Genomic DNA, 12,624 nt, shown 5'->3' on the forward strand with positions numbered 1-12,624 from the left:
CGCTGTCATTTTTCAACCCTGGCCCAGCCAGAGCTGCTGGGGGCCAGGTGTGTCCGCAGCCTGGGTTCCCCGCCCCCTCCGCCAGTGCCACTCACAGGCTGAAATTCTCAGGCAGGAAGCAACGGTTCCGCAGCAGCCCGGCCCACAGCTGGACGCCCACGATGCCGAAGATGAAGAAGACGAAGAAGCAGAGCAGCAGCACGTTGCCCAGCATGGGCAGCGTGTCCAGCAGCAGCGTGACGAGGATGCGCATGCCTGTGGGGGCAGAAGCCACGCTGCGGGCGCCCGGCAGCCCTCCCACAGGGGCCCGGGCACCCCGCCGGAGGGGAGACGGCAGCCCCTCTGACACTGCGGGCAGCTGAGCACCGCCCCGGGCGGCCCGCAGCAACCAGCACGCAGCGCCACCCACATGGAGCACAGAGGGTCACCCCACTTCACAGAGGAGGATGGAGGCCGCCCAAGGCGAACTGACGCTTGTCCAGTATCACAGTGCAGCAAGAGGCAGGCAGCAAAGAGCGAGCTCTCTGCACACACACACACACACACACACACACACACACACACACTCAGAGTTACACACACTCACAGTCTCACACTCATAGTCATACACACCCAGACACACTCACAGTGACAGAGTCCCACAGACTCATACAGTTACACACACTCTTACAGCCACACAAAATCACATACACATAGCCACACACACTCATATAAGTCACAATCACACTCACAGACAGCCACACAGTCACACACACTCTCACACTCTCACACTCATGTAGTCTTAGTCATACACTCACAGCTACACATTCACACACATTCTCAGTCACACACTCAGTCACTCACAGTCGTACATGATCACACACACTCATACACTCAGTCATTCACACACATGCACTCATACATTCACTGTCATAGACATTCACACACATGAACTCATACTCACACCCAAGCAGTTACATATGCACACTCACATGTGCTCATACACTCACAGTCACACAAAACCAGTCACACATATGTACACAGTTACACATACATGAACTCACACTCACTCACAAGCAGCCACATGCAGTTAGCCATACACACTTAGATGCACATACACTCACATGTACTCACGTACATTCATAAGTCACACATACTCACACATTTACATAGTCACACAGTCACACACGTGCACACATACACACACACACCTCCTATGCCCTCTCCCTAGTCACAGGAGAGGCTTCTCTGAAGCATCACTACCTCAGTCATGGGGAAACAGAGGCAAAGAACTCTGGGAGGTCAGCATGCCTGGGGGCCTCTGCTTCCCTGTGGCGCTCAGCCCTGACCTGAGGTGCTCTCTGCCTGAACTGGACCCCCAAATGAGCGCCCGAGGGGACACACACTGCCGGTCTCCTCTCCAGAGGCCATCGCTGAAGCAACTCAGGCCTGGACAAGGGGGAACCCTTCTGGGCACCCGCTGTGCCTCCCCGCCCCTGTCCAGAAGCTCACTAGGACCCCCGGAGAACTGCCCAGAACCCCACCCTGCCCTTCTGCAGCCCCACCCCCACGTCCCACCGGGTCCTTGGGTTCACATTAAAGGAAATCACACCGGTGGTTAGAGAGAGGCCTGTAAATCTGTCAGCCGTCACCTGGGCAGGAGGGGAGTGAAAGCAGCTCCCCCTCCTGAAGACACCCCAGGGCCCCCAGGGGCATGCCGAGCAGCTCTGCCCACCCAGAGACCACGGCGACACCCCCAGAGCACACACATGCATACATGCATGTGTATACACACACGTGTGCAGGTGCATGCATGCACACACGTACACATACACACAAGCACAGCCTGTCACACCAGGTACTGCACCCCCAGAAACATGTCTGCACAATCCCACCCTACTCGTGGGACCCAAGCAGAGACCCTGTGCAGCCTGTGCCAGCAGGGAAGATGCGGAGTGGGCCTGAGCGAGCGGAGGGGGTGGGGGGCAGGAGCGGGGAGCCAGCTGCCAAGGCTGCAGTGGCTCGGGAAACCTCTGCGGCTTCATTTCGATAATGGTCCCGGCAGTCAGCGGCTGCACCGCGGGACACAGGCACTGGGGGAGGCGGGTGGGGGGGGGCTGGCAGGGGGATGCAGGCGCCGAGGGAGGCAAGGGGAAGCTGGCCAGGGGGATGCAGGCGCCCAGTGGCGCTGGAGCGAACCCACCTGCTCAGCGGCTGGTTCGGACAGAGGAGGCCCGGCTGAGCTCTGTGCTCCCGGCCAGCACCCTGCTCTGCCCCGTCCCCGCCCACCCGACTCCAGAGCTGGGGTGCGAGAGGCCATCTGACTAAAGGGAAGGGTTGTCTGAGACACTGACCCACAAGCAGGTTGGAAGCCACGGGGTGTCCTTCAAGGCTGTGGGCACTCCACCGGGCTCCACTCCTCCCTAGGGAACCCCCCGCGCCCAAGCCCTCCCCTGAAGCTGTGGGTGGCCCAGAGGCAGTGGGGGACAGAAGCTGTCCAGGGCTGAGGGCTGGGGTCACTCACTGGGCACACGGTTAATGGCCCTGAGCGGCCGCAGCACGCGAACTGTCCTGACGGCCGAGAAGCTGACGTTCTGCAGGTCCAGGGAATACTCCAGCATCCTGCAGGGAAGGACCCAAGGTCAGGTCGGCGGGGACCCCTACTGACACCCCCCACTTAGGCCCCTTTGCCCCCGTGAGAGCAGCACCAGAGGGGACGGGGGGGGGCAGGAACTCATGGCCCCTCCCCTGCTCTCCCGCCCTCACCCCGCAATGACGATGAAGAAGTCCAGCCGGTTCCAAGTGTCCCCCAGGTAGCATTTTTTCCCAAAGATGCCCAAGGCCACCATCTTCACCACCATCTCCACGGCAAAGAAGGCAAAGATGAAGTCGTCAAAGGCCTGGGTTGGGAGGGGACACGAGAGGCTGCTGAGACCGCGCGGGGGGTGGGGGCAGGCCACCCCGTGGCCCCAGGGTCTCTGGCAGAGGAGTCCCCCCCACCCCTCCCACACACATTCACCTGCAGGATCCGGCAGCGCTGGGAGTCGCAGGCCATGTCCTCACACGGCCGGAACATGCCCAGCGTCACGCAGTTGAGCAGGATGACCAGCATGCTGATGCGCTCGAACCAGGTGTGGCCGTCAAGGAAACAGCCGCAGCCACTGGCCCCCCGCCGCCGCACCCCCAAGTCCTCCCACCTCACTCTACTTGCTCACCACCAACACCCCAAGCACTGGGGGCAAGAACCGAGGGGGCACCGGGAGATGCCACCAATGTGCTGACTCCGGGTCTTCTCCCAGGGACAACGTGAGGAGCAAACCAACGCTGGATGCTGACCGCCGTGCACACCAAACCTCGGGCCCTGCCTGCCTCAGTTTACCAAGTGCCTTTCCACCACCGCTGCCCTGGATGCTCACCACAGCCCCACGACGTCTCGGCGGGGGGGGGGACCCTTTTCTCCCCCAGAGCCCCAGAGAGACACAAGCATGTGCGGAGGCTCAAGGAAGAAGCCAGGGTGAGACAAAGATCACCGAGCCAGGATGTGGCCAGGGCAGAGGGCAGGTCTGGCCTGCCTGTGCCAGCCTCTAGGGTCCCCTCCCTGGCACCGCACGATCCCCAGCACTAGCAGGTACAGCAAGGTTCCCAAGCACTGCCCAGGCCCAATTCCCCAAAAACTGCCCCCAAAACATATAAGATTGAGGTGACCAGAGGCCAGAGCAATAGTGCAGCGAGTAGGGCTCTAACTTTGCAGGCAGCTGACCCAGGTTCAAGCCCTGGCATCCCATCTTGAGCCTGCCAAGAGTGATCCCTGAGCACAGAGCTGGGAGACAGCCCTGAACACAGGTGGGTGAGCCCACACCCGCCCCAAATAAAGACTGAGGTCATCAAAGTCCAGTTATGGGACGGGTGGGCTCTGGCTGCCAGAAACACAAGGGAAGAGCAGGTGGCTTAAGGGCATCGGGCACCAGGAGAGGCAGAGACAGATAAGAGGCTCCCTGCCAGGGCCGGAGCAATAGGACAGTGGGCAGGGCACTTGCCTTGCACGCGGCCAAACCCGGGTTCGATCCCTAGAAGCCCATATGGTTCCCGGAGCACCACCAGGAGTGATTCCTAAGTGCAGAGCCAGGAGTAACCCCTGAGCATCATTGGTGTGACCCGAAAAAGAAAATAAATAAATAAAATTTAAAAAGAGGCTCCATGCTACAGCACTCCTCAGCACAGCCCCGGGACCATGGGCCTCACAGCCGTCCACTGAGCCCTATTCTTCTTTTTTTTTTTTCCTTTTTGGGTCACACCCGGCAATGCAGAGGGGTTACCTCCTGGCTGTGCATTCAGGAATTACTCCTGGCGGTGCTCAGGGGACCATATGGGATGCTGGGAATCAACCTGGGTCGGCCGCATGCAAGGCAAATGCCCTACCCGCTGTGCTATTGCTCCAGCCCCAACAGAGCCCTATTCTTGCACTGAGATAGAGAAGATGGACCCTCCAGACCAGAGGCCTGAGTCAGGCCCCAGCCGGGGGCACACAGCCTCTAGCAACACACAGCCTGAGGCCCCAAAGCAGACAGCAGACCCCTTTTGGCAGCCCGCGGGCAGGGAGAGGGGCTTCCTAGACCCTGAGTGTCTCTGCAGAGTGGGTTGGTTAGGGGTTCACTTCCAACCCCATAGCGGCGGAAGGCAGAGCGGGCCTGGGTCTGGGCCTGAGACTCGGGTGCGTGGCCAAGAACCCCCGCTTCTTTCTAGGAAACATGGCGGGCAGCGGGGAAGCATCGAGCGCTAGGAAAGAGCAGGACGTGGGGGTCAGGAGAGAGCCCAGCGGGTAGGGCATGAGCCTGGCACGGCACGCACCTGATCTGGGTTGGATCCCCCCTACACACACACCCTTTCCCAGCACTGCCAGGCGCAATCCACTTCCCCAGACCACCAGATGCAGCCCCTGAAGCTGCCGGCCCCTCTGAGGCCCTCACCGCAGGGCCCGCTCAGCACCACACTCTCAGGCCCCTACGCCGAGGCCAGGTGGGCCGAGAATCACCCGTGGGGCCTCCTGCACACCACATGGGAGGAACCAAAAACAGCAGAAGGTGGGGACGGGGAAAGGAGATCTCAGGGACAGGGACGGGAGGTGAAGGGGCACACCAAGCTGCACTCAGTGGGCAAGATGGACCCTCCCCGGGCCCGTCCCCCCAGCCCAACCCTCAGACCCTCTGATGCCGCCCCAGCCCCCTGCTCCCGTCTCAGGCCCTCTCCCTCTCGCCCCTCTCCACCCAGGCGTCCCAGGCACTCTGAGTTCCCTAACCACCACCTCCTCACCAGAATAAGAGTTTTAAAAAAAGCAAAACTAGTTCTGGGTTTTTTTTTGGGGGGGGAAAGGAGATGGGAGGGGGGAGCAGTTTCCACTGTGGGAGGCTCTTTCCTGGGGCGGTCTCAGTGGCTCTCTCCGCAGAGCGGGGGTCAGCAGGGAACGCCCCGGGGAAAGGGGCGTCGCGAGGGAACCATCTGGAAAAGGAAGGGCAGGGTTTCTCCAGGTCAGCTCCCCGCACACACACCGATCTGCAGGGGAGGGCGGTCTGGAAGGACCCTGCTTGGACCCTGTCTCTGCCAGGGGCAAGTGGGGAGTTCGGAGAGGGATGGACACCCAGGGGCAGCAATTCCTCTATGGGACAGTCACCAAGCAGGTGGCCCCATCCCCATGCTGAGGGAGGGACCCTCGGGACACAGGAAGCCCCCTGCAGAGCCTCGAAGACCACCTGCATGCAGCAGGTAATCAATAGACAGGAAGAGTGAATGACCGAATGAGCCCATCAGTCTGTCTCTGCTCAGACAATTACAGCTTTTCACGCTCTCTGGCCTCATCTGCCTTGAGAGCAGGCGCTGCTGGGGGGCTCGGGCCAGAAGAGATGCCAGTGGGCACTCCTCACACAGGCTCAGCACAGAGACCAGCAGCCAGAGAGGTCCCCAAATCACCCCCCGATTTTAACATCTTAACTCTGAAAGCCTCTTTGCGAGGGGTCCCTGGGCCATGCCATTTAGCTGACTCCCAGGCACATTCTGCCTGCGCTCTCCCTCTCTCCCCTACAGGCACTGGGCAGAAACACCACGGCACAGGAAAATGTGGGACAGTCTGAACTGAGAAATACTGAGTGGGGGCGGGGGTCTTTCACCCTTCTAAGGGTAGGGCTTGTTTCCTTGGGAACATGGCCGTATGTCACTGTGTGATGTTCCTCTGTTGCCATAACAACGGGAGGATATGTCACCAGGTGGTGTGGATTTGTTGCTATGGTAACTAAGAGACACCCCTCCCGCCCCCTCACGTGAACACCCCTTGCTCAGGTTACTATCTTGTCCTCACACTGGGAAAGGAAAGCAAGGAGACCCACAGGTTATCAGGTTGAGAAGAACCATGTGACAAATCCCCATGGCAACCAAGGGATGGGGGACACTGGTTGCCATAGTGACGATGATAGACCTGTGCAGTCACATGTCTACTGTTGCCATGGTGACTGTCCGGGCTGGAGTGGATCCTAAAGGGGGAGGGGGTAAGAGAGGGGAGGATCTTCCCTCTCCCCACAACCCACCATCCAAAGCAGAAGAAGGGGAAGATGAGGAACCCATCTCCATCCCTCCTCTCCTCCCTGCAGGAGAGAAAACTGGAGCGTGTTATCTGCGCGGCTGAGCCCTGTCCACGGGGCTTTGGCTGGAGCCCCTGCCTGGCCTGGCGGCTGGAGAGGAGGAGGAGGTGGGGAGAGGAGGGCAGGCTGAGGGCTGGGCACATCCTGGGGGACAGGCAGGGCGTGGGCAGCTCGGCGAAGAGGGGCCTCTCCCCACCCCCAAGCCTGAGTCTGAGGAGCATCGGGAGAGAGCGGGACCCTGTCCGCCTATTGCTCTGCCTCCCCCACCCCCCTGCCCCGCCCGTTCCCTACACGGGGAGCTAGCTGGAGCCTGGCTCCCCGGCCCCCGCAGAGAGGCTGCTGTCTCGGGGCATCCCCAGGTGGGGTGGGATAGCAGCACAGCTGGTGCTCGGGAGGCTAAAAGGGGATTCCCCGGAGGAGCCCCCGCTCCCACGAGCCGGTTCCCAGGGGTCTCCTGGCCGCCCGCTCAGGCGTGTGGGTGTGCGGGAGGGAGGTTTCCAGCTGAACTGAAAACCGAAGCCCAAGCAAGGCAGCCGGCCCCACCCAGAGAGACTGAGACAGAGACACGGAGCCGGCCGCCCGCTGGAATCTTCGGGAGGGGAAATAGGCCAGAAATCTGATTCAGAAGTCTGTGACTGCGTGTGTGTGCGTGCGCGGCGCGTGTGCGCAGCTGGGTCTGTCGCCATCCTGGCTGGGGCGGGAGCAGGCGAGGGGGGAGGGCTGGGCGGGGGGATCCCAGGACAGGTTCCAACTGGCACTCTGGGTGTCGGGGAGTCCCCCAGCAGTTGGGCCTCAGCGGGGTGTGTACACGGCCCCCCTCGCCCCGAGACAGAGGGTGCCAGGGGCCTGGACGGAGGGTGCCGGGGGTCGCTGCTCCTCACCCACCGGTCTCTGCTCACTCCCCAGGACCAGACCTTTCCCCCAGAAGCCCCCCCCCCAACCTTGGGCTGGAAAAGAAAAGGCTGGCCTAGGTGAGGAGTCAGGACCTGCCCCCCAGGTCCTTGGAGAGTTCTCCCTGGGTTAAAAAACAGAGGCAGACTTTGGGCCCTGGGGCAGTGGCGAGGAAGGCCCTAGAAATTCCCGGCGCCCCCTCCCCTGCAGACACAGACACACACACACACACACACACACACACACACACACACGCAGACATGCACACTGACGCAGACACACACTCAGCACTCACTTCTGGAAGCCATTAGGACTCCTGCCGCTCAGGCCTCCCCCTCCTCCTCCCCCCACTCCTGGCAGGCTCCCCTCTCCCCCTCTGGCCCCCCTCCCACTCCCCCTCTCGGCATCCCAAATGCCAGCCTGTGATTTCCAAATGAGAAAAAGCTGTGCTGGGCTCCGAGCTCGGAGAAACTCCTACACAAACTTCCAGATGTGACACAGCAGCCGGAGGGGAGGTTCAGGATCTCCTTCCCGGGAGGGGCCCGCGCCCTCACACTTGAAGAAACACACGCTGCAAAGCCCGGCGCTCACCCCTGAAGCCCAGCACCCGCGGGAGGCGCCTCTGAAGACTGTCAAGAAGTGCCCCTGGTCTCCCCCAAACCAAAATACGCACTTCAGAGAGCCCTTCTTCCTTTTCCTGCCCCCTCACCAGCTCTAACACATACACCACACACACATATGCGCGCACACACACACACATGGACACACACAGCACACACAGACATACACACACATGAGCATATGCACACACAGTCAATAGCGGCACAGACCCACACATGCATGCACACACATAGAGGCGCCCAGAACCACAGGGACAGACACACAGGCACACATAAACACACACAGGCACACACATACGGACATGGACACGTGAGCATATGCTCACACACATAGGCACTCAATAGACACACACACACACAGGCACACAGACAGAGACATTCAGAGACACAGACACACACACACGCACAGGCACATTTAGGGACACATCAGGTCTACATGTACCGGTGTGTGTCTAAATGTGGCTGTGCGTCATTGCTACCGGGTCCACATCTCCTCTCTAGGAAACCAGGTCTTTGAAAGGTTGGGGGTGGGGGTGCTGAAGAGCCCCACGAATCTAAGCAGCGGGGGTGAGTCCTTGACCTCTTGCCACATGTCCTTGACCTCTGGCCTCTTGAGCTCACAGGTACAAAGGAAGCGGGAGCCAGGAGCGGCTCACGGGTACAGAAGAGAAAGGGGAAGAGTAGAGGCCAGGACTCGGTTGGGCCGGCGGTGAAGACAGGCTTCCCTGGGCCTGGGGGTTGGGGAGGGAGGAGCGGGGAGGACAGGGGCAGCCCCCTTGCCAGAAAATGGTTCTCAGTCCCGCCTCAGCCAAGCCTGGCGTGTACAGCCCCGGCACGCCAGGAAGCCCCATGGCCCAGAAAGAAGCCAAGGGAGCACCTTGCCCTGTTCTTCCCTCAGGCCCGCTCTTTCCCCTTCTCCTCCCAGAAAGGACTCAGCCCCCACCCCCAGACCTGCCACTGGCACCCGGAGCTAGGCCGGGCAGGAGACGCCAGTCCAGAGGTCTGGGCTTTGGGGATGGGGGCAGGGGCAGGGCAGAGGGACTGGGCGACGGCTCTACACCCCTGAACCCTAAGAAGGAGGGGCTGGGACTGTCGCAGTCCCCACACAGGGAAAGGCGAGTGGTTAGGCACGGGGAGAGGGACCCCGGGGCCCACCCGTCCCACATAGTCCCCCATCTCCATCTCTGCCAGGGGGGAAAGGGGGGGGTCAAAGCCCAAGTGAAGCCTAATTCAGCTGGTGCCCAGACCCCCGCGCAGGAAGAAGGGACAGTGGCTACGCAGGAGACGTGTCGACAGGGGCTTCCCAAAGACCCGTGAGGTGTGGAGGAGGGGGCTGGGGGCCCCAGCTCGCATCCCCGCTCTGCGCACTAGAGGCAGCAGAGCTGCAGAGTGAGGGCGGCACCGCGCTCCCCCTCCTTTCTCCAGAGCAGAGTCCGGGCTGGCTCGGGCTGGGCTCTCCGGCTTCCAGGGGAGACCTCCGGTCTCTCGCCCCTGCTCCAGGAGTGCCTCGGAGCGGGCAGGAAGGAGCCGGTGGGGCCCTATGCCTCCCTCCCTTTCCCTCCCAGCAGCCGGTGTGGGACCCACCCGGGCAGCCTGGAGCCCGGCAGAGGAGCCGGCTTTGTGCTAGGGGCTGATGGGGAGAGAGACCATGGGGGAGGAGGACTCGGGGATCTCCCCATCCAGACCAGAGGGCAGGAGGCTGCCCCCCCCGCCACCCCCCCCTCCCGCCAGCTCCTCTCCCTGGAATGTGAGGCTGGCACATGCCACAAACCCATCGGAGGAGTAGGCGCCAGGGAGGTGGCCCCAGCCTCCCTCTGCGAACCTGCTCGTTCTCGCAGTCCCCATAAGACTTTCTGGGAGGGCTGCGTCTCCCCGTTTGTGAAAGAGGAGGGGTAATTTGGACCTGCCGAATCCCATTCCCTCCTCATCCCCCACCCCGGCACTCACCACAATCTTTCCCTCCACAAGGAAAAAAAAAATCTAGCACACAACTCCCTAAGCCAGCCTAAAGCACCCTGCATTGAAGGAGGAGTCGGGAGCAGGGCTGCTCTCTGGGCACCCGGCTCCCTCCGAAAGGGTCTCATGGCCAGCTCTGGGGGCAGACAGCTCCCCCCCCCAAACATCTTGTTCTCATTCTGGGCCCCTGACATCAGCCGCCGGAATCTCCTTGTTGTGCCTCCAAGCCGCGAGTGGGGGTGGGGGGTGAGGACCCGGTCCCGCCCCGCAACATCTCCCTCTGGGTCAGTAACGCCCCCGGCCTCAAGGGCCGAGTGGGGGTGGGGTCAGACCCCCTCCCCCATCTACCGCAAACTTTGGAGCGGGGTGGGGGGCCACCCAAGATATTGCGGTCCCCCCCTCCCCCGTCCCCGCAGCTTCCTCCCCACCCCACCCCCCACCCCCAAACTCGGAAACCAAGCCCAGCTCGCTAACGGGCGGCGGGCGGAGCAGAGCTCCCAGACTCGCGCAGCTCCCCACATCTGGAGGCTGACGACCCTCCCCTGCCCGCATCTGGAGCGCGTCCAACTGCACGACCGCGGGCGCGTCTGCTCGCGCCGCCTGGCCTGGATCCCAGCATCCCCCCGCCCCCCCCTGCCCAGAGCCCCCCCAGGAGCACGGAGGTGTGTGGAGCCAGGTGGGGCTCGCCCGGGGTCTCCGCCAGACCTGCTCGCGCCTCCGACTCCCCCTCCCCCGCCGCGCCGCCCCCCTGCCCACGGCCCGCCCCGCAGCCTCACTTCTCCGACTCACCTGGCGCTCTCGGTGCCCTCGGCCGGCCAGGCCCGCCCCCCTGCGGACCCCCGGTCCGGCCGCCGCGCCCGGCAGGATATGGGTTACAGACCGTGCGGAGACACCAGCTCCGCGGGCGGCTGTCCTGGCTCAAGTAGAAGAAAACCACCGGGGCCAGCGCGGGGTAGGGCAGCCCCTCCGCCTCGGAGTCCGCGCTGCCCGGGTCCTTCTCCGGCGACCCGGGCCCCGGCCGGCCCCCGGCCCCGGACAGGTCGTTGAGCTGCGGAAAGCTCCGGGGCTGTCCTGACTCCTCGGCGCCCGCTCCATCCTCCTCCTCGTCCATCCTCTGGCCAGCCGGGGCCCCGGGGCGGTCTCTCTCGAGAGGGGCGAGCGGCGCCCCTCGGAGGAGGTGTCCTCACGCAACCGGGGGGCCCCGGCGGGGACGCATCTGGGGGGCTTTAGGGCGCAGGCTGAGCCCCCGGGAGGGCCAGTTCAGCCCAGCTCCCCCAGCCCGCAGGGGCATGCTGCCCGCGGGGCGCCGGGGCGCAGGGAAGTCCCGCCTGGCGCGAGCCCCGCTTCCCCAGAGGCCCCGGGCGCCCCCCTCCCCGGGCCAGCCGACCGGCTCCCCCTCACTTTGTTCCGGCTTCTTCGCTTCGCGCCCAGGCTCCGGTCGCCCGATTCGGCGCTACCTTCGGCGGAGCGGCCCCGAGAGGGGGAGAGAAGGGGGGCGGAGGGCTGGGGAGGGGGGCCTGGGGAGGGGCACCCCCTCTTTCCGCGGCGCAGCTGGAGCCGGATCTAAGGGGTCAGCATCGTCCCGGCTCCGCGCCAGAGGCGGCGGGGTGGGGGGGGAGGGGAGGAGGGATCTCTTTGGGGGTGGGTTTGGAGGGGGTGGGGGGCGGCTCCTGCCTCCCTCCGCCCCGCGGCGGGCTCACGGTCCAGCAGGGGCGGGGAGACGGTGAGGGGCCGTCCCGGGCGGGGGTGGAGGCGGAGATGCCGCCGCAGCCGCCGCGGTGGCCGCCGCTGCCGTGGCTGTCGCCGGCGCCACCGCCGCCTCCTTCGGCCGAGCCGCGGAGCGAGCGAGCGAAAGCGGCGGCGAGGAGCCCGGCGCACACCACAGCTGGATCCCTCACTCCAACTTCAAGCCTCGGCCCCGCCTCTCCCCGCCAGCCCGGCGCCCAATCGCCGCGCGCCGCCGGCCCCGAGCCGCGCGCCCATTGGCCGGCCGCCGTGGCAGTGCGGGCGGGGCGCGCGGGGACGAGCGCCACAGCTGGAATCCGGTTCCCACCCCGAAGCCCAGGCCCGCCCCTCTCCCCTCCCCTCGGCCCTGGGTCCGCTCCCTAAGGCCAGAGCCAATTAGACGGCGCCCCAGACCGAACCCACTTTCCCATTGGCCACTAGGGTCCCGGGGAGTCCCCGAAGGATGCCCCGGGGAAGTGGAGTAAATCGGTGCGGGGTCCTGGGATAGAGCCGCTCGGGGTCCCGGTCATCCTTTGTCCACTGCCCCTGACCTGGAGCACAGCCGGAGGGCGGGGCTCAGCCCGCCGGAGGAGGTGGGAGGAACGCGGGCGGGGGCGTGAGGGCTGGGACCCGGGGCTCTACTGACCCCGCAAGACCTGAGGCTGGGAGCGGTTCCGAGGCGAGGCGCGCGGAGGGCTGTCCCGGGGAGGGGACGGGAAGGCCAGAGCAGCTAGGTTTGGGCGTGGGCTCCGGCCCGTTGGGCTAGCGCCCGGGTCCACTTCTGCAACTTCCACCCTGACCTCCTAACCCCAGCCAGCCGTTCC

The 12,624-nt window shown here is 63.9% G+C and overlaps 1 protein-coding gene across 16 annotated transcripts in view; it reads right to left on the reverse strand.

Moving 5' to 3' along the window:
* CACNA1G (calcium voltage-gated channel subunit alpha1 G) overlaps nt 1–11,970 on the reverse strand; it is a 66,822-nt gene extending 54,852 nt beyond the window's left edge. For 11 of the 16 annotated variants that reach the window (XM_055132523.1, XM_055132513.1, XM_055132524.1 and 8 more), the window contains exons 1-5: nt 10,945–11,969; nt 2,999–3,110; nt 2,746–2,879; nt 2,504–2,601; nt 96–255 (exon numbers count right to left, since the gene is read on the reverse strand). In XM_055132523.1, the coding sequence (XP_054988498.1) occupies nt 96–255; nt 2,504–2,601; nt 2,746–2,879; nt 2,999–3,110; nt 10,945–11,186 (746 nt within the window). In that variant the 5' untranslated portion in view covers nt 11,187–11,969. Of the gene's footprint in view, nt 1–95; nt 256–2,503; nt 2,602–2,745; nt 2,880–2,998; nt 3,111–10,944 lie in introns of all 16 variants that reach the window. The other 5 variants (XM_055132512.1, XM_055132510.1, XM_055132511.1 and 2 more) reach the window with 1 other exon arrangement.
* Nucleotides 11,971–12,624: the final 654 nt, after the last annotated feature.

This window comes from Sorex araneus, chromosome 3 (genome assembly GCF_027595985.1).
Source record: "Sorex araneus isolate mSorAra2 chromosome 3, mSorAra2.pri, whole genome shotgun sequence".
Lineage (NCBI taxonomy): Eukaryota > Metazoa > Chordata > Mammalia > Eulipotyphla > Soricidae > Sorex > Sorex araneus.